General features: G+C 49.9%; 7 protein-coding genes across 7 annotated transcripts; all 7 read right to left on the reverse strand.

Annotated features, from left to right (window-relative positions):
* Positions 1-254: 254 nt before the first annotated feature.
* Positions 255-830, reverse strand: B0T23DRAFT_309322 (uncharacterized protein; the record flags this gene model as incomplete). Its single annotated transcript, XM_062834514.1, has 1 exon — positions 255-830. One exon carries the CDS (start codon positions 828-830, stop codon positions 255-257), a length of 576 nt encoding a protein of 191 aa, XP_062696171.1.
* Positions 831-1558: 728 nt separating this feature from the next.
* On the reverse strand, positions 1559-2333 carry B0T23DRAFT_311896 (uncharacterized protein; the record flags this gene model as incomplete). The annotated part of the gene is made up of 2 exons (XM_062834658.1): positions 1559-2215; positions 2277-2333. The coding sequence occupies 2 exons, from the start codon at positions 2331-2333 to the stop codon at positions 1559-1561; spliced, it is 714 nt and encodes a 237-aa protein (XP_062696172.1).
* A 755-nt stretch (positions 2334-3088) lies between these two features.
* B0T23DRAFT_438908 (uncharacterized protein) lies at positions 3089-4311 on the reverse strand (the record flags this gene model as incomplete). Its single annotated transcript, XM_062840674.1, has 3 exons — positions 3743-4311; positions 3529-3704; positions 3089-3492 (listed from the first exon to the last, which is right to left on the reverse strand). Exons 1-3 carry the CDS (start codon positions 4297-4299, stop codon positions 3089-3091), a joined length of 1137 nt encoding a protein of 378 aa, XP_062696173.1. The 5' UTR covers positions 4300-4311.
* A 681-nt stretch (positions 4312-4992) lies between these two features.
* On the reverse strand, positions 4993-5817 carry B0T23DRAFT_311807 (uncharacterized protein; the record flags this gene model as incomplete). Its single annotated transcript, XM_062834655.1, has 1 exon — positions 4993-5817. The coding sequence occupies one exon, from the start codon at positions 5815-5817 to the stop codon at positions 4993-4995; it is 825 nt and encodes a 274-aa protein (XP_062696174.1).
* A 1265-nt stretch (positions 5818-7082) lies between these two features.
* B0T23DRAFT_354390 (uncharacterized protein) lies at positions 7083-11899 on the reverse strand (the record flags this gene model as incomplete). Its single annotated transcript, XM_062836125.1, has 10 exons — positions 11804-11899; positions 11613-11746; positions 10991-11542; positions 10622-10646; positions 10144-10525; positions 9638-10043; positions 9020-9322; positions 7980-8315; positions 7807-7905; positions 7083-7674 (listed from the first exon to the last, which is right to left on the reverse strand). The coding sequence occupies exons 1-10, from the start codon at positions 11882-11884 to the stop codon at positions 7083-7085; spliced, it is 2910 nt and encodes a 969-aa protein (XP_062696175.1). The 5' UTR covers positions 11885-11899.
* A 1125-nt stretch (positions 11900-13024) lies between these two features.
* Positions 13025-13943, reverse strand: B0T23DRAFT_402983 (uncharacterized protein; the record flags this gene model as incomplete). The annotated part of the gene is made up of 3 exons (XM_062838736.1): positions 13025-13421; positions 13502-13877; positions 13928-13943. The coding sequence occupies 3 exons, from the start codon at positions 13941-13943 to the stop codon at positions 13025-13027; spliced, it is 789 nt and encodes a 262-aa protein (XP_062696176.1).
* Positions 13944-14912: 969 nt separating this feature from the next.
* B0T23DRAFT_452068 (uncharacterized protein) lies at positions 14913-15683 on the reverse strand (the record flags this gene model as incomplete). Its single annotated transcript, XM_062841133.1, has 2 exons — positions 15436-15683; positions 14913-15372 (listed from the first exon to the last, which is right to left on the reverse strand). Exons 1-2 carry the CDS (start codon positions 15516-15518, stop codon positions 14913-14915), a joined length of 543 nt encoding a protein of 180 aa, XP_062696177.1. The 5' UTR covers positions 15519-15683.
* Positions 15684-18056: the final 2373 nt, after the last annotated feature.

The raw sequence follows: 18056 nt of genomic DNA on the forward strand, positions 1-18056 counted from the left end.
GGAAATTGAGTATCTCTTTGGAAATACAATCTTGGCGTAATTAAAGAATCAGAATCAGCTGAGTCAACCCATTGAAAGATTGTCCATGAAATATGATAATGCGGCGACCATATCTTCAGTCAAGTTCTGCCGAGTAGTTCGCCATGTAGAAGAGTGACGGTTCATTAGCTCGTAGACTAGGTTGGACATGATTAATCCCCTAGACGAGTCAGAACATGTTCGCAAAGGGGGATATCACCTCTCTAAAAGGGGACTTACTCGAAAACCACATCAGCTGTCGGGCCACTGCTAGTGACGCCTCGGAGCAAATGTGAAAGTCTTTGCATCTCCAGCTTGACATCGAGGGCATATTGTATCGTCATCTCGACGAGTCTCCTGGCACCATTTGTGAACGCGGTGTTGTCGACGGGGGTGTCTCCCTTGTCTAGCCCGAGCGTCTCCCTGACCATAGTCTCAAAAATCTTCTTTTCTTCCCGTTTCTTGATCACAATCTTGTAGATCTTAGTGATGATGGCGTGCTCAAGAAACAGACGCCCCGAGGATGGAGTACGCGGTCGAGGAAAGGGCGAAGAATCGTCCAACAAATACGACTCCAATAATGTGTTGTAGACGCTCGTAGTGAAAGCTCCAGCCTCGTTGATGATATGAAGCTGGAACAAGACAAACCTCAAATCACCCAGTAACGGAGAGTAGAGCTGTTTGGCTAATAGATCGGTTCGTGCGTCGAACCAGTCCATGCGGACGGGTTTGTGGACCCTGACATCGGCCTGCTCGTTAAGTGCCTCGGGTGCGACTCCTTCTCGGCCAACTTCGCTTGGGTTGTTGGCCATGGCAATAGTGGGAAACCAGTCGTGTGCTATGTATGGGCAGCCGGTGTATGCGGTTGAAAAGACTTCTGCGAATGAAGGCGAAAAGAGCAAAGGATAACTGAATCGTAACTCAGGATGGAAGAAAGGAACAAAGGAGGGAAGAACGGGGTAGCTGAGAGGAGGGGAAACGATGTGCACGGTCAACAAGACCTACAGATGTGTTTGGAGAAAGTTCAGGTATCTTCTAAGCTCGAAGTGATAAGCTGGAATGATGTGGGAAATGATTGATCGATGGCATGATTGCAGAGAAGAGAAATGGCGGGTCAGACCACGTTTAAGTATTTTTTCTGCATTCGAAGATTGCTTGTGGGATGCTCTTTCCAAGTTTTTCATGCCACATATCTTGAAGAGAAGTTAATGCATACCTCTAACAGCCAAGGGGAGGGATACGGACATATCGGATAACCCACGACAGGTGTTGAGGTGCATGAGTTACATGTTGATTTCATGTGAAGGGAACAGCATGCACCTGCAAACATGCCAAGAGGATGAAGAGAAATTGACCAAGTATTGATAACTGAGTTGGTTTAACTGGGATGGAGAAACATTTACATCGACATATTAGACCTGAAGTTCCAAGGGAATAGACAGCCGTCGACATCAACTCCAGCTTGCTTTTCCGACATGCATACATGACATTGGACCCTTCCTAAAAGACAGTACCCCAATCCTGAACACCTTCGCCCCAGTTACCAAATGGCACTCAGCATCCTGTTTCGCTCCTCCGCAACCTCTCTCTCCCACGGCAAGGCCTCGTAGTCGACGGGGTCATCCAACCACCAAACATCGCCCTCCGGCGTGACAAGCCTCAGCTCCGGCGCCTCCGGGGCACCCCAAACAGAATCGTTCTCGGGCTTTGGCCAACCGTCCTCGGGAAAGGCCACCCAGTTGCACCGGGCCAGAGAGGAGGATGCCGATCGACGCGCCCAGGTGTCGATGTGGTCGGTCTTGTCGATGAAGCTGTGGTTGACCCAGTCGCTGTTAACCAGGCGTTGTGAGTGCCAGCCAGCGAATGGATGATCGTTATGTTCTGATGTGTCGATCGTGTCGGTCTGGGAAGCGTCTTCCTCGGTGGGGGTGTCGATGTCGTTCTGGGCCCAGTCATCTTGGGGCCAAGCGTCCTGTGACCAATCGTCTCCAATGGGAGGAAGGTCTTCAACATCTTCCATTATATTGATGGGCGAGTCATACTCATCGTCGCTCAGAGCATCGAAATACTCGTGGTAGGAATCGTCGTCTGAGTCTCCAATAATGTCTGTGGTCTCGGACGAAGTGGGCCGAAGACAGTAGACCGACGGAACCTGGACCTCAGGTCTGGTGGTACACTTCTCCAAAGTAGGAGAGAACTGTGAAGAAAACAATCAGCTCTGAACTGCGACAATGAGTAGGGTAACAATAAATACCCACCGTCGACAAATGGATGTTGGAGTCCATTGGCTCGAGGGTGCGATAGGTATAACACATCTTGTCTTTGTTGGTAATATGAATGGAAGTGGTGGTGGTGTAGTGGTTGTTGTAGACGCTATATAGAAAGCAAGCGCAAACGAAACGAAGAACGCAAGAAAGAAAACACCAAAACGTCCATCGCGGCCGAGAATAAATAGGTGGTGCGCGGGGCCACCCAGGCCCGCACAACACTTCACTGAGCATTTGCCACCTGACAACTGCCATTGGGCTGCCGGACATACAACGAAGACCATTCACGAGCAAAGAAACCTGAGGGAATCTACCAGAGACCATTCACCAACACCTGATGGCATTCACCATCCATGAGCACCAAAAAATGGAGGTACGCTTGGCATCCATCGAGTGAATGGCACCTCTGTCTGATAAGATAACTGCCCGGTCGGAAAGAATAATGTCTTATCCTCGCCAAGGGAGCTGGCTCCCGTCTGTCTGTGGGGGTTATTCTGATGCTTCGTCTAGATAACATATGTATACAAGGAAGAGAAAACTGTTTTGCCAACAAGAAAGCCATAACTCGAATGCGCTAAGCAAGTAAAAGCCTCCGTGACTCTTGTTCGCCGCTGATGAACCTCTAAAGTGCCTGACAAAAAAACCTCTCTCCTCCATACAGGGTTTCTGTCATCAATGCTCGATATCGGCCTTTAATACCCTTATTCGTAGACCATAATACCATGGAGCCATCAAAATCTCCAATCCATCCTCAAAGTCCATTCTGCCATGTCCCCCTTCCACACCTATCCTCCTGTCCCCCTTCAATTTCCCCTTCGAACCCCCATCAACGCACTCTGCATCGAAAACCGCATATCCTCCAGCGAGTAATGCCTCCCCTCCGGATCCGTCAACACCAACCTCGGCACCCGCCCATCCACCGCATCAGGCATCAACACATTGATCTCCGGTTCCCGATAACGCACCCATTTGCACTGCTGGAGTTTCCGTCGAGGCGTTCCCGTCGAGTTTCGTTGGTTGGCCCTGGTGTTCAGCAGCCCCCTATGGTCGACGACACTTAGCTCGTCCCAGGTTTTTTGGGAGGTGCGCTGGCGGATGCGACGACGGGGCGTCTGTGGCTTGGGTCTTTTGTCGATACTCTCTTCTGCCTTGGGTTTCTCCTTCTCCTTCTCCATGTCCTTGTCGGTCAACCCCATGTCGGGCGCGCCTCCAACGGAAGAGTTGGACACCTCGGGCTCCTAACCCGGGGTGCGGGCAACTCTGCTGTTGTAGACGGCCATCTGTACGGGGGAGGTAAGGCGGAGTCGGATCTTGGATGGGGTCGGGGTGTCGGTCTGGAGCTCGACGTGTTCAGGTATGGTGGTCTTGCGAGGCGGGGTGGCAGTGTTGAAAGAGATGCCCCTGGCTGTAGCAGGAGGGCTGAAAGAGAAGTGAGTTAGCGGTCACTTTTTACATACAAAGGAAGACGACTTTGAAGACCGAAATACCTTCTGATGAGACGCTTCTTGGGGCTTGGGCTGTGAAGCACGTCAAATAGAGATGTGGCGACCGATTCCTCCCACTTCCTCTTCTTTGGGCTGCCAGAGATGGGTTGACTGTCGGTCGGCGAAGAGGTGAAGTCAACGTCAAAGTGAGACTGGACCGAAATACAATCGAGGATCATCTCGTCGTTAGAATTGGCAGTTGGGGAGTTTTTGTCCGTTGACACTTTGCTCTCATCCGACTTTGATGCGCCGACGTCCGCGCCGATATGCGTCATTCTGGGGTCTTTGTTTTGCTTCTTCGCCGCGCTTGTATCGTCGTTTGTGCAATCCTTCTTTTCGCTCATTGTGGATGCACCGGCAGGCTTGTCGCACCCGGAAGACTCAATGGATGACTCACTCCACGGGTCCTGATATGTGCTGACGCTCTCCGTGGGCGTGAGTTTGGTGGCTTCCCCTGCGCCAAAGATATTCCGAGCTGAAAGTAATGCCTGGGATCCGAGTGCGCCGATAAAAGGTAGAAAGAAATCCATCTTTGTTTGTCGTGGGGGGGGAGGGGGGGTTTTGAATGCGCGCTCGGAATACTATGGGTAATCGTTAAATCGTTGATGCTGGCTTGATCAAAACAGTTGGCGTGGCCGAGGTGTTGAAGGAAACGTGATTTTGTGACAAAGGACTTAAACGAATTTTGGGGAGGAAACAGGAACAGAACCTGTATTGAACCAACTTGCGATCGCAGAAAGTAATCCGTGAACAATAGGCGGGGTCACTGGCATGAAACCTTGATCGTCTATTTCCTGCGGCAGGCAATATAACCTGAAAGTTATCACAATACGAAAGTTGTATGGGATGGAAATTATGAAACAGTTTTAAGAATGCACAATAGAAAGTCAATGCGGGAACCCAAATACCAAGCCGATGACTTTTATTTCTTTATGGCCTTTAAAAGACTGGATTGGGGAGTCCCCATACAAGCTTGCCTCTTTTTCGGGTGCTATGTTTGGTTCGACACATTCCTTGAGCTTTAGCAGATTGTAGTCATACAAACACATCATCGTTGCAATGATATAGCCACTCTCCCTTGAAGTAAAGTATAGCTAGCCTTTGCTATCTCTAACTCCCTCGAATCTGGTGATCCAGCAATTCATGCTGCCGATGGTAGACTCATCACTTTTGGACAAGATTCCCATTTCGCTTATCGCCGACTTCCATGACCAGTCCCGCAATCACAACTCGGCGGGGTCGTGCAAAGAAAAGTTGTCACCCTCTGCACTCGTCAAGACCAGGCCTGGGACTGACACGTTCCCCGAAAGCTGCTCGATAGGCCTCTCCTCCGGCACCGGAATCCATGTGCAGCGATGCCGTATCTTGTGTCCTCTCCTTTTGTCGTTATTGCCCCAGGCACTCAGCAGACCATTCCTTGCGACGAACTGATGTTCATGCCACTTTATTTCCTCGGGCCTCTTCCGGTGCGATTTGCCCTTTTTGATCTTCTTGTCACCATTGATCTTTTCAGCCTTAATGCGCCCCCTTCCATCCTCGCTGGCTTGGCCCTTTTGGTCCTCCTTACCTTCTGGAAGATTGAGAATCTTTGCAACTTGCTTTTCCATCTCCTTCAGCCTTGCAAGAACCTTTTTGACCTCTCGGTTGTAGTCTTCGAGGGTGTTGGCTTTGGATAAAGATGTTGAGCAAGTAAGGCACCTGCGAATTAACTCTGCCTGTTTCTGCTTACCCTCCACCGAATCAATGACTGGCGCGTTACTCAAGTCAACGGCTTCGGCATGTTGCTGACCGTTCAGGTGGTGGACCTTCGACACATACTTCAACTTGTACCAGTGCCCATTATCCAACATGACGTACTGGACCCCATTTGTCGATGGTTCGAAAACGCGGACCACTTTGGGTTTGTAAATCTGAGGATCTTCAACCATGTTATGGGAAGTTGACGCAGTCTGTTGGTCTGTGGGCGAGATCTTTGTACTTTGAACACCTTCTCGTTGTTCGAGGTACGGCTTCGGGCATGCAATAACGGGAGTGTTGGGCGCGGTCATTGCCGACGATTCTATGCTTGATGTCGAGGTAATTTTCGTTTTCTTTGCTTCGATTTTGCTACAAGACAGTTAGGGTGGGTTGCATGTAACGGGCGCGCGCGCGCGGGGGGTGGGGGGGCTTAAGGTCAACTACCTCTCCGCAACGCGCTTTTTAGAGCTCTCTCCGGCCATTTTAGCAGGCTGGGTTGTGTTTGCGGCCGTGAATGTCCTGTCGAATTTCATGCACGCGCTCGCCTTGCCGTCCGTGCTGTGTTCGACGTCGCTCGTCGCTCGTCGCGGCGAAGTCGGTGTCCGCGACGACTTTGACGTTGCTAATCTCAGCCAGAAGCGCCGAATAGCTCCTGCGCTTTTTCCAGTTAAGCGTACGGAACAGTATTAATCCTGGGAGGCGGAGTGAATAGCCAGCGTGCTGTCGGATATGGAACTTCGTCGAAATGGGTCGTGCGATCAATTACGCGGGATCAGGATGTTGGTGGAAGATTGGCGCAAAGGCGAAAAGGTAAGGAGATTGATTGCGGTGTTTTGGAAAGAAGTGGAAGATTTTACGATATTTGGGAGAAAGTTGAACTTTCGAAGCGCATGTACTGTGTAGGATCATAGATGGGAAGGAAGTAAGGAGTAAGTGAAGGGGATGGGGGGGGGGGGGGGGGGGGGCAATTGCCGGGCCGGAAGCAACACAACTCGTGGGTGATGTGAATGGTAGCAAAACCTGAACGTCTTGTGGTCATCTGATTACTCACCAGGCGACTGCACTTCTATTTGTTTGTTCAGGTACAGATCGAATTCGTACAATGCAAATAAATGTAGAGCATCGTATGGGAATGTCAAGTGCCCATCTTCTTTGAAGTCACGGCGGGCTTGCGGCATCGACGAAGGGGATAGAAGCGGACGAGCCGTAGTGTTGCTTGTTTAATCCACTTTGGGTAGCTAGATTCCAGCTATAGAACTATTTTATTCTCGAAAGTAACGAGCAATGAGAGAAGATAGTGTCACCTTGTATGACTTGCCCCCGTAATACCTCAACTAGAAATCTTCCTGTTCGGCCTTTACCATCGAAAGATAACCTGAGTTCCTGTAAATTGTGTCCTATTTCCAACTTTCCCGCATCCTCCTTGCCATGGACTTTCCAGAGCACTGGATGATCTGATCTGACCCACTCGATTGGTTTCGTATAACCGGCGCCCGTTTCCTTTCCTAGTGCCGATTCTTGCTATGGGCTTTGTTGCGACCGTTGTCTATTTCGTGCTCGAAGAGATTCCCACTATTCATTCATAGTCCAAAGGATCGTGTAAGGAGTAAGACTCTCCTTCTGGGCTCGTTAATGTCAGGTCTGGTACCGATGAGTTGGTGAGGGTTGGCAAAGCAGGTACACGTAACCAGTTGCACTGCCCCCGCAGCCTGCGTCCCTCTTCCTGGCGTCTCCTTTTGCGAGTGTCGATGAAGCCGTTCTCGTCGACCAGGCTATGGCTGGCCCAGGAGTTGTCCTTCTTCCTCGTCCGGCGCGATTGGCGCTCTTCGTTCTGAACATTGCGCAGGCAAGTATCTGTGGCCTCGCTGATGTTGGGTTCCCTCAAGGAATAGATATATTCAATGTCCTCCGTTGTAAACACTTCCAGGTCTTCGTCACTCAGTGCGTCGGAAAACCAGTCTCTGTCATCCAAAAAATACGCTGTATCGACCGTATAGGCGTCGACTCCTGGATCAGGCACAGAGTCGTCGGTGGACATGAGTGTGTTCACCCTCCAGCTGATAAAGTCGCTATACTCCTGGTCGGTCATCTCGCTGAGACTCCCATCTTCCTCCAAGCGATACCACAGACCATCGTCCAGGCGTGCGTATTCCAGTCCAGTTTGTGGTCTCTCGGCGATTTCGACCAGCTTGGGTTCCTAACCCGCAGCCTGGTCATCGGAACTGCTGTAGAGGAATGACGCTGCCTCTGTATTCCTGATCGTGACCTTCTTCGGTTTCGGAAGGTTGACGTCGGGCGACTGTTCAGTATTACTAAAATACCCAGTGTCCAAAGTGTTGGGTCGAACGTCGGTCGACTGAGACATCCTCAAGTTTGTAGAGATGGTTGTTGTGGCGATACTGCAATGGCCATTTGTTAGATTTTGTGAATAGTCAAAGAGATTGGGAGGTTCTGGGCGTAGGTGACTCTTTACCTTGCACTTTCATGCCTGTAATAATCAGCACCAGGGCAGTCTCTGGACCCAGCGAGTGTATCGTCATCCTTCTCGTCAGTGATTGATATGTTAGAAGCACAAGCTAGGATATGCCTGCTGGAGGTCTTCTTCATGTGTGTATATATGTTATCATGGCTGTCTGCGTTCTCGGTTGTTTGTGCTTCGTCGGTTCCCATATTCGCGTTCACGCTGTGGTATGGATTGCGGTAGTCGTCGGTAGTCACGGATTCAACATTATGTGCTGGTAGAGGCGCGCCAGCTTTGCTTCCCTCTTGATGAGCTGCGCCGACATCGGCCGTAGGGCATGCGGCGACTCTAGCAAAGTCGAAACTCTTCAGCTTGATAATGGTGCGCGGCGATGGTTGAGTCGTGAAATGATTGTTTGCGGAAAGTTGAACTGCGAACAAAAAAAGCACAGAGTCAACGCGGTTGGAATGTGTAGGAATGTAATGCGTCGGGTGGAGCTGCCGGAGCCGAAGCCGAAACCTTACAGCTCGGGTACCTGGGGCAGGCAACAAAGAGCCGGACCGGCAGCAGCTTCTGACGTAACATTGGTAATCGTCAGCTTTTGGGTCTTGAAGGATGGATCACGAACTTACCATGTTCAGGAATTAGGGGGTGAGTTGAGCAGCATTTATCACTTGTATTCACAGTTCAGTAAAGAGGGGAGAAGGAACAGAGTAGCATCGCATAGTCACTTTTGAATAGAGCATCGACACTCGATAGAGTGAGGAAGTTAATGTAACAAATCACAAGTAGTTTAGAATTCATTCAAAGGTGCCAATGTATCAGGAAAGAATAGACGGCCAAAGAGTTTGTATAATTTAACTAACTCTCGACCTTTTTCCCATCCACCCCCCTATGATCCTAGCGTTTCCTACTCCGACACAGACAACCATCGTCAAATGACCTTATTCTGATACTCCTACATTCCGAGTCCATCATCATTTCCCTCATCCCTTCCCTTGGCTCTCTTAGCCCCCTTCCTTCCCCGCCCTGTCCTCCCTCAGTTCTTGTACTTCTTGGGATCCTCCAAGAAGTGCTTGCATCCCTCCGGATCCGTAAGCACCAGGAACGGAACCGGTTGCTCGGCCCTATGGGCAAATTCTCGGAGCGAGAAGGGCTTCTTCACCCAGGTGCACCGATGGTGCAACCTCTTCCTCATCTTTCCAAGTTTGTTCATCTTAGTGTCGAGTCTGCCTCTTCCGTCAATCAAGGCATTGTTGCTCCATTTCCTGCTTTCCAGCTTTCTCTGCTCGCGGCGTGATAGCCGCGGCTTGCTTGCGGGTTTGTTGGAGGGTTTGTCGGTGTCGTTGTGGATGCTCGACACCATTGTTCTTCTGGCTTCAGGCACGGAAGCCTGGCTCTCGGTGGCCCTGACCGGCTCGGGTCCCTAACCCGTAGCGCGGTCATGCCTCTTCAAGTGGTTTAGCTCCATTTGCTGTTCGGCGATGTTGACTGTGCGCTTTTGGAACTCGACGAGGTTGTCTTGGTTGGTGTACTCAGTCGGGGGTGTATAGGTTGGGAGTGCGACCCGTGCATCCTTGGTCCAGATGGATTGCTTTGGCGTGGCGGCGCTGTACAATTGTTAGCAATGGAAGATTGTATTATGAAGATAGAATAAAGCGCAAGCTTACCTGAAAGGACTAGCCGTCAACCAATTGGCTTGGGAGTTATCACCAGGCCTGGTGGGAGTTGGGGTAATCTTCAGCTTCGACAAGGAGCTGGTAAGGGGATCGACAAGGCCATCTTGACCCAAGTTGGAGTTCTCGACAATAGGTGAGGAATTCTTGCTGCTCGTCTCCACGATATTCCTGTCGAGGGTGTTGCTTGTGATGAGGTTGTCGGATGTGTCATGCTTTTGATCGTTGGCAGGGTTGTTGACTAGTGGGAAGCAGTCCCTGAGCGTGATGCGACGGAACGGAAGCGCTTCTGTCTGCTGGTACGGGTGATGGATTGGTTTCTCGATAGTGGCCTCTTGTTGCTCGTTTGCGCGGGCCAGGGCGCGATGGTGTTGAAGAGCTCTAAACATGTCGAAATCGTCTTGACTGGATCGAGTTCTGCGGCAGCGCAAGTGGTTAGTCGGATATTAGATTAAGAGTGATGGGGTTGGGAGGCGCGTGTGGTGGGAAGCTCTACTTACTGTGTTGTTGAGCGAAAATGCTAATCCAGAAGTGTCGACAGTGAGGTCGTCGAGGAGTTGGTCGAAGAGGGGGAGTGTAAGTGGGTTGGAAGATCGATGTGCGATGCGAAGGCTTTGTGCAGGTGTGCAGAAGAGTGGGTGCAGGTGCGGGTGCAAATTGAGATCCTCGTTGTGAGATGGGGGAGGAAGAAAATTTGGAGAGGGGAAGTTGGAGTGGCTCGACGTTTATATCCTCCTCCGGACGAGAGGCGACTGGCGATGAATTGCTGGCGACATCGGACGATTTAGTTGCGACATTAGATGAACACCAAACGACAGAACTGGACTTGGCAACTGTTCGGACCCGAACTGCCTTGGGGATCCTGAACAGCCATGAACAACCCTGAAATTCGAATAACAGCCAGTCTTCGACAATTGCTCAGTCATGCCTGTTCAGAGTTCAGTGCGTCACAGTCTGCTACCGCTGTTCACATTCAACCGACCAAATCTGACCTGTTGTAATGCTTTGTGACGTGAACAGCCAGGCTGGGTGCAGCTATCCAGAGAAGCGCAAGCCAGGCAAAGCATCCGCAGAAGCCTTTCGGTGGCACTACTCTACATCTTCGTGAAGATTCCGAGACTGGCTTCAAGTAACTTCTGGCCATAAAACCCAAGAGAAAGAGTGACAGAATGATGTACTGGAAAGTTGCTCGAGAGATTTGAGGACATCAAGTAGGAGACTGGATAGGTTTAACTGCAAGATAATCGAGAAATTCCTTGGGTCCCATCCTTTTGGTTCCCTCCCGTCCTTTCTTTCCCGACTCCATCTGCACGTCATACCCCGTCCCTGGCCCGGCCACCTCAGCACTACTCTTCGATCTCCTGAACCGTGCCCAAATCCTCCACCCGTGACCTCCATGCGCATTGCTGTACCGCACTCATAAATCGTGCCGTCTTCTTCTCCATCTTCTGTTTTGCCTCGACCTTAAACTCCTCCAAGTCTTCGAGGGAAAAGTCGTCACTATCGTCTTCCATAATTACCTCAAACTTGTCGACAGCATGGCTTGCGACCGGGTTGCGGTCACGTTCGGTAAACCGTAGGTTTTTTGCGCGCGCCCTGAAGATGTTCAGGCGACGTGGCGGATAGTAAATTCCTACAGGCTCAGTGCTTATGACCGCTCTGGAGGTCGGTTTCAGGTCGAGTTTCTTGTCCTCAGTGTGATTCATGTGGCGGCGGGTGATGGAGGTGGATGTTTGCATTGCCTGATTGGGGGTGATTTTTCCAGGCTCGGACAGAGCCGAGTTCGAGATGCCGTTCGGTCCGGGTGCTTGAAAACTGTTGAAATTCGTGCCTGAAGTGCTGAATTGGGTTTTCGCTGAAGATTTCTCGGTGCAAGGTAACCGGATCTCCACGGCGGTGCTAAAGTACGATAGCTTGGGTTAGCATATGGTGGACCTACATCAATAAACACCTCTTTAAAATATCTTACCTTTCCGTAGCAGATCCGTTGCTGATATAGAAACCAGCGACATTAGTTTCCAGTCTGTCGATGCATGCGCCGTCTGTCGCCATGCCAGTGTCCTCATGGGTAGACACATATCTGTCGCTGTTGGCAAGCACCACCTAATTTTCATCGTCAGCCTGCGTTTCTAGACTGAGTTTATGCTTATCCGTCCTTACTGGAGGTTCTTCGGTAGCGTCTAGAAGGCCAGAAACGGCTGGGACCTCGCGGTCAGAGTTGAGAACAGCCGGAGATGTCATGCTTGCGCCAGTAATGTGTGTAGATGAAGGAAGAATGTCAATTAAGATGCAGAAGCAACGGGAAATAGATACACAAAGGAATTGTTTATCGGTCTTTTGATCAATTCAGAAAAGTAAACCTGTGACGGTGAACAAGCCATAAGTTCAATTCTAGAGGTGAACAGTCATGAAAATGATGAACAGCCATGCACAACCCTGATACTTCAGGTACAGCACGCTGCCTTCAGTCGCCCAGTCTTCTCTGTTCAAACCTTGTCAAGCGACTGTCAGAAACTCCAGTTCGTTCGACTCAGGAAATCCAGTCCTGTTCACGTCCAGCCGCCCGACTCCCTTCGTGTTAGCCTGTCACCGAGATTAGCTGTCGCGAACATCTTGGCTGCAGCTGACCCCAGCTGTCGCACATCAGTCTATCGACTGGTGCTCTTCATGTGGTGTTGCTGAGGCACCTGGCTTGTAGACTAAACTTGGATCCTGCTCAGTCTAGTTCCTTTATGCCAGTGCAGTGACATATATGATAACACAATGTCCATTGTTCTTGTGCCCTTTGTTGTCCAGTGCTTCTTCTCAGTGTAAGTTGTCAAAAGCCAGTACAGTTTCACAATACTTCTAATCAACAAAGAGAGTGGTGGGGCTAGAATTGGAGGAGAACAGTAGACAATAAGTAACTGGAAGAGCATAAGAAGTTGTATTGCATCACGACTGGTAGTAGAGGTAGACATCTCGTAGTTTGTAGTGGTCCTTCAGGGAAATGTTGTCAATTCGGTCCACTGAGCTTGAAAGCTCCTTCCTACTTGTTCCTCCATCTGCAACTTCCTCATCGTGTGTTGGTCCGTGGGATTCTGAGTCCTACTCCCAGATTCAAGTTTCCTGGATCCAAGCATAGAGGTTATATCCATGTCAGGGTAAGGGAGAAAATAGAGTAAAGGAGCAGCTAGGTTTTTGGGAAGAACACCTACCTCTATGAACCCTTGTAAAATCAGTTTACTTCCAATTCCGACGACTTTTCAGGACGATTATCCGTCCACTCCCCTAACCTGCCTGGCCTCTCCGACTTCCGAAGACATGTATCAGATACAGTTATCAGAAAAAGCTTGTTCCCCGGAACCCATTCCCCCTTTGCATCAACCACGAACTGAGCCGCTAGTCTTCGATTGCAAAAGCCTCGCCCAAATCCTCCAAGCGGCGCGGCCGCCAGGAATACTGATTGACCATATGCAAGAAGCGTTGGGTCTTCCTCTCCATCTTTTCTGCTCCCGCTGACTGGAACTCCTTCAAATCTTCCGCGGTGAAACCCTCTCCGTCGTCATCGTCAATCGTCTCAGCGGCTTTGGCAAAATCCTGTACACCGGATGCCTGACTCCACACATAGACAGGTCGGGCAGCTCGTTTCATCCCGCTCTTGTTGAAGATATTGGGGCGACGGGGCGGATAGATCGTGGGCACGGGTACAGTGTCTTCGACGACCGCCTTTTGTGAATCGGAGGCGGTTTTGGTTAAAGAATCGGTTGTTTGAATCGAGGTAGCTGTACTGGTAGAGCTATAGAGGACAAAAGAAGTTAAAATTGTGGTAATACAATAAAACAGTCGAGAAGATTTTCTTGGGGAAGGTAGACTTACGTCTTTGTTGCGAAGTCGCTGCGGAGAGCGCAAGCAACACCGTTTTGCTTATTTCCACTAGCTTCGCCGTCTGACATAGAAGTCCTTCCGTCTTGTGCGCTCGAGTTATCGTCGACTTCGGTAGTTGTCATCGCATGTTTGCCGTCCATTCGAAAAACCGTACTGTTCTCGGCAGTTTTCGCAGTATCCTGACCGACAGAGCCAGTAAGATCCAGTCGCTTAGCCAGTTCAGTGACCTCAACAACACTGAGGGCGTGGCAGTAGGACCGGTTTTTGGCTGGTGAAGTAATGGTCGAGCTTTCTTCATCTCTCGGCATGGTGATAACCTCGGCGGAGCTGGCGGGCATGTCAACTTTGGTGTCGACCAAAGAAGCTACTGCAAGCTCGTCAGTGATTGTGACAGCGCAGTTGGAGTTGTTATCTTACCAGGAGACAAGTCCATCTTGCGGAGAGAAATACTCTCGTTTGATGAGTTTCCCGGCATGAAGTACCGTGCTTGCAGTTGATAAGATGGGAATATAAATCGAAAAGTCTGTTGTAGGTGAAGTGGTGAAAGGATGTCGCAGGCAAGTTGTGTCAGCGCTCGCGCAGGAGGGAAGTTGAGATCACCAAATATAGATACTTAACGAATCGAGCAATTGTTTACCAGCCAAATAAACAAAACTACGGGAAGACCTTAGCAGCTAGCATTTTCAGCGACAGCGGCAGTTTTCTGGCGGCGGGCATCGCTCTGGCAGCTGTCAAGCGCCCAAACCTTGTGCTATCATCATCTGCCTGGTTGCTGTGGTGATTTCGAGTTTCAAGATCGTCCGTTTGTTAAGGTTCCACGGGTTAATCGCCTCCGTAATTCTATGCCCTTCACTTGTTACCTACCTCTAGGTAGCCGACGAGATAGCTGGAAGCACAAAGGCCGTTGTTGTGCATACATATGACATACTGATTAGATGCGGACAGGAGAGAATGATAGATAGCACATAACGGACTGCTAGGGTATGGAGCGAATTAGGAGCACGATCAAAAACAGGAAATCACCCAGAGACCATAAGTGGCGCAGTGACACGGAGGTAGGAAGAATAGATTCAGATGTTTCGCTGGATATCTATGGTTCTGTAAGAATAAAGAAAACTTATGTCCAACCCATTACACTCCATCCATCATGAAATTACCCCAGAAACCGGTAGTTCACCGGGTCATATAACCAAAACAAAGCTCCCCCGGTGTAGAAACTGTCGCCTTGAGCACCCGAAATAAATCTTTGACCGCCAGCTCTTCCAGGTATCCAATTGACAAACTCTTTGACGAGTGTTTGTGTCCGTCCCCAACGGCGGGCCTTGACCTCTTGCTCCTTTTTGCTCAGTTAAGATCTCCCATCTTCGTCTTCGTCTTCGGATTCTTCGTCAGAGTCCAATTCCTACTTGGAGTCCTCGAGCTCAGGGTCGATTTTCTCCATTTCCGAATCGATCCTTTCAATCTCCGAGTTAAGCATTTCCAGCGACGGGTCAGGAGCTTCTTCTGCCGCATCAAACTCAGCAAGGAGTTCTTCATCGTCTTCATCCGATTCTTCGTCCGTCTCGTCGTCCTCCTCTCGCTGGTCCCGGTCCATCTTCCAGGCAAGGAAGTCCTTGAACTCCCTGTCCGTCATATGCATGTACCCGCCGTCTTCCCCCAGCAGGTACCAGAACCCGTTGTCGAGCTGGGCGTACTGGGTGTTGAGCTCCGGTCGCTCGACGATTTGAACGACCTCGGGCTGCCAATCTGGTCTATACTTGGAGATATCAAAGAAGGCGTAGACGGGCGCAGCAGGCTTGCCTCCATCTGGTGGGGCGGCAATGGCACGTTGGGCATCTGTTAGCCCGGTTGGCTTTGCGTTTCTAAGTAGAGGTAGAGTTAGCAAAGCCTATTTAAATAGGCTAGGTGTGGTGACGACGGCTTACTTGATACTCCATTTTCGGATGTAATGGGGCTGGCCCTCGTGCTTGCGCTCGAACAAGTCCTTGAAGAGGAGAGAGTATGACATCTTGAGGAATGGATGTTGACAGTTGACAACGTGACTCGGAGTGTACCGGCTGGGTAGTTGAGCGGTGGTGAATATCGGATTGTGAGAGGGTGTAAATCGGTGTGTGGTGTTGCTTGCTGGTGTTGACTTGGTCGAGGTGAATTCTGGTGTCGAGTTGTCTGAAAGTCTCGCTGGAAGAGGTGCGGAAAAAAGGGACGGAGAGAAGGATGGCTATGGACGTCGAGCTCGAGAAGATATAGAGGTTCAAATGATTATTCGCAAATTTCGATGCTGGAGGTTAGTTGTCCTCAAAAGTGGCTGTCAGGATTCTGAAGTCAGGAATAACGGGGTAATGAAGCGAGGAGTTGAAGAGAAGCCTGGGTCCAGAGCGGGAGAATTTATATTACAGATTCTTCCACAATGCCCCCCCCCCCCCAAAAAAAAAAAAAAAAAAATTTCATCGGAAGTCCGCCCTTCACTGGTACCTCGCAGGTTTAATCGCAGATTATGTATGACCCAAAGTCGTCCCAACTCAATAGGAAGTCCGGTAAATTGGACTTGAATGCGCACTGCATGCCGGGCCAGGCAGGCTTGGTGGTCTGGGAACCTGACGCCCAGTTGAACGGAGCCACCCGACCACAGCTCCGCAGGTGGTATAAATACTGCAGAGAAGATGCCCATGTTTTTCGGTGACTATTTATGATGTTATGGTTCTTGTTCACTGCGAATGACCGTCGCGATAATGTGTATTCTTTGAGGTCCGGTCGGTCTGCCGGGATCCCAGTGCTTTCAGTTGTTGCCGATGGCGCTGCGTCCTGCAAGTGAATGTGGCCCACGCAGCGCTATTCCTGCCCTGTAGAAACGGAAGCTGCAAAACCCAGCGAGGACACTCGATACATTTAATGAGCTTCATGACATAGAAATACCAGTAAAAAGCGCGCGAACAAGTAAAATGTATCTTCAAAATTCATCCACGTTTTCTCGACGCTGTATGAGCGATTTGTCCCAAGCCACTCGAGAAGTCGCGAACATCTCATGACGGAACAACAGCCCTGCAGGTGCCCTGTAGCTACCCTAAATCTCAGCACCCACCGATGCCATGACATGCAACTTATAGGGTACCTCTACAAATCTGCACCTCGGCAGCTCCCGTCCCGCACCGCACCGCAGGCTATAAACGCTCATGCCATGCCGCCAAGTGGAAACTGAGGGAGAAATATCCGTTCTTATGTACAAGAATGATATCTGGTATCTATCTGGCTGCACCGTCACGCACGCACGCAAGTTGAAAGAAAGAAAAAAAGGAACAAGTAAGGCGGACAGTCCGAGATATATTTACCCTCCCCATCGCATCGCAGTGCAGTGCAGTACCGTAAACAACGTTGACAACGGAGTTCCTTTGCCCCGGCCACCACCACCTAGCACCTTACCTTACCACACACATGATTTTACATCCCGGCTAGACCTAACAACCCAACATAACAAAACAAACACAACCAGAAGAAACCAATTGCCCACAATGCCTATATCCACGCACGTCTAGGAAACCCTATCAAAACAAAACAAAACAAAACAAAAACATTAACAACAACAACCATCCTCAAACAACTCCCCCGCGACAGGTAGCAGGTAGGTAGGTAGCAAGTAACCACCGACCTCGTTATTGAAAGCCCTAGACTAGACCAACCACAACAGCCCTACTACTACAACCCCCGTCCCCCCTTGGACCCCCCCTGCCCCAAAAACAAGAAAAAAACAGAGAAAAAAAAAAAAAAAAACAACACCCCCCAAACTCAGTAGAGAAGATACTACTGCGTAACAACTCACACCCTTTCGGACTACGGATATCCAAGTTTATCAACTCAAGATTAAGGGTTAACCTTAACGTAGCGCCATAGACCGCTCGGCCATCTTGCCTTTTGAAAAGGGGTTGATGAAAATTTGGAGTGCATTGTGTGGGTTATGAATGAGATGGAGTTTGTGATGGGGCACCATATGATGCTTGAGGTTGGGGGGGGGGGCAGGGAATTCCCTCCTTCTCTCTGTTTTTTTAGACCCCCCGCCCAAATTGGTAACCTGGTGGACAAGCGAAGCGACGCAGTTACTGAACTACCAAACGCTCTGCGAAGAACGTGAAGGTGATGATAGCGTCACATCTAAGTCGCTCGCTCGCTTGTTTTGTATAACTGCGTGCAAATTGGCACAACACCACGGAACTCGCATCCCGCATCAATATCCTGCTCAGGAATCCAAAACATGTGCACATCAGGTTCCCATGTTTCGGGTTTGTACTCAATCAATTGCTATCTCACTGCCTTGTAGTCCATCCCCAATCTGTACAACCAAATGCCAAAACTTCAAAACTGTCCGCTGATGCTGAATGACGATAATGGGGTATTCGCTACGCTTAACAATGCTTTGATCTCCCCTCCAAACACTGCTAAACAAAACAAAAAATAGAAAATCATGTCACAAGTTATGTTTGAACACTCAACCACCAAAATAGTAGTACCTTTCCCGCCCATCTCAATCCAAGTGGTGTGGTCCAAGGAAGACCGC

The sequence above is a fragment of the Neurospora hispaniola genome, assembly GCF_033458365.1.
Source record: "Neurospora hispaniola strain FGSC 10403 chromosome Unknown B0T23scaffold_2, whole genome shotgun sequence".
Lineage (NCBI taxonomy): Eukaryota > Fungi > Ascomycota > Sordariomycetes > Sordariales > Sordariaceae > Neurospora > Neurospora hispaniola.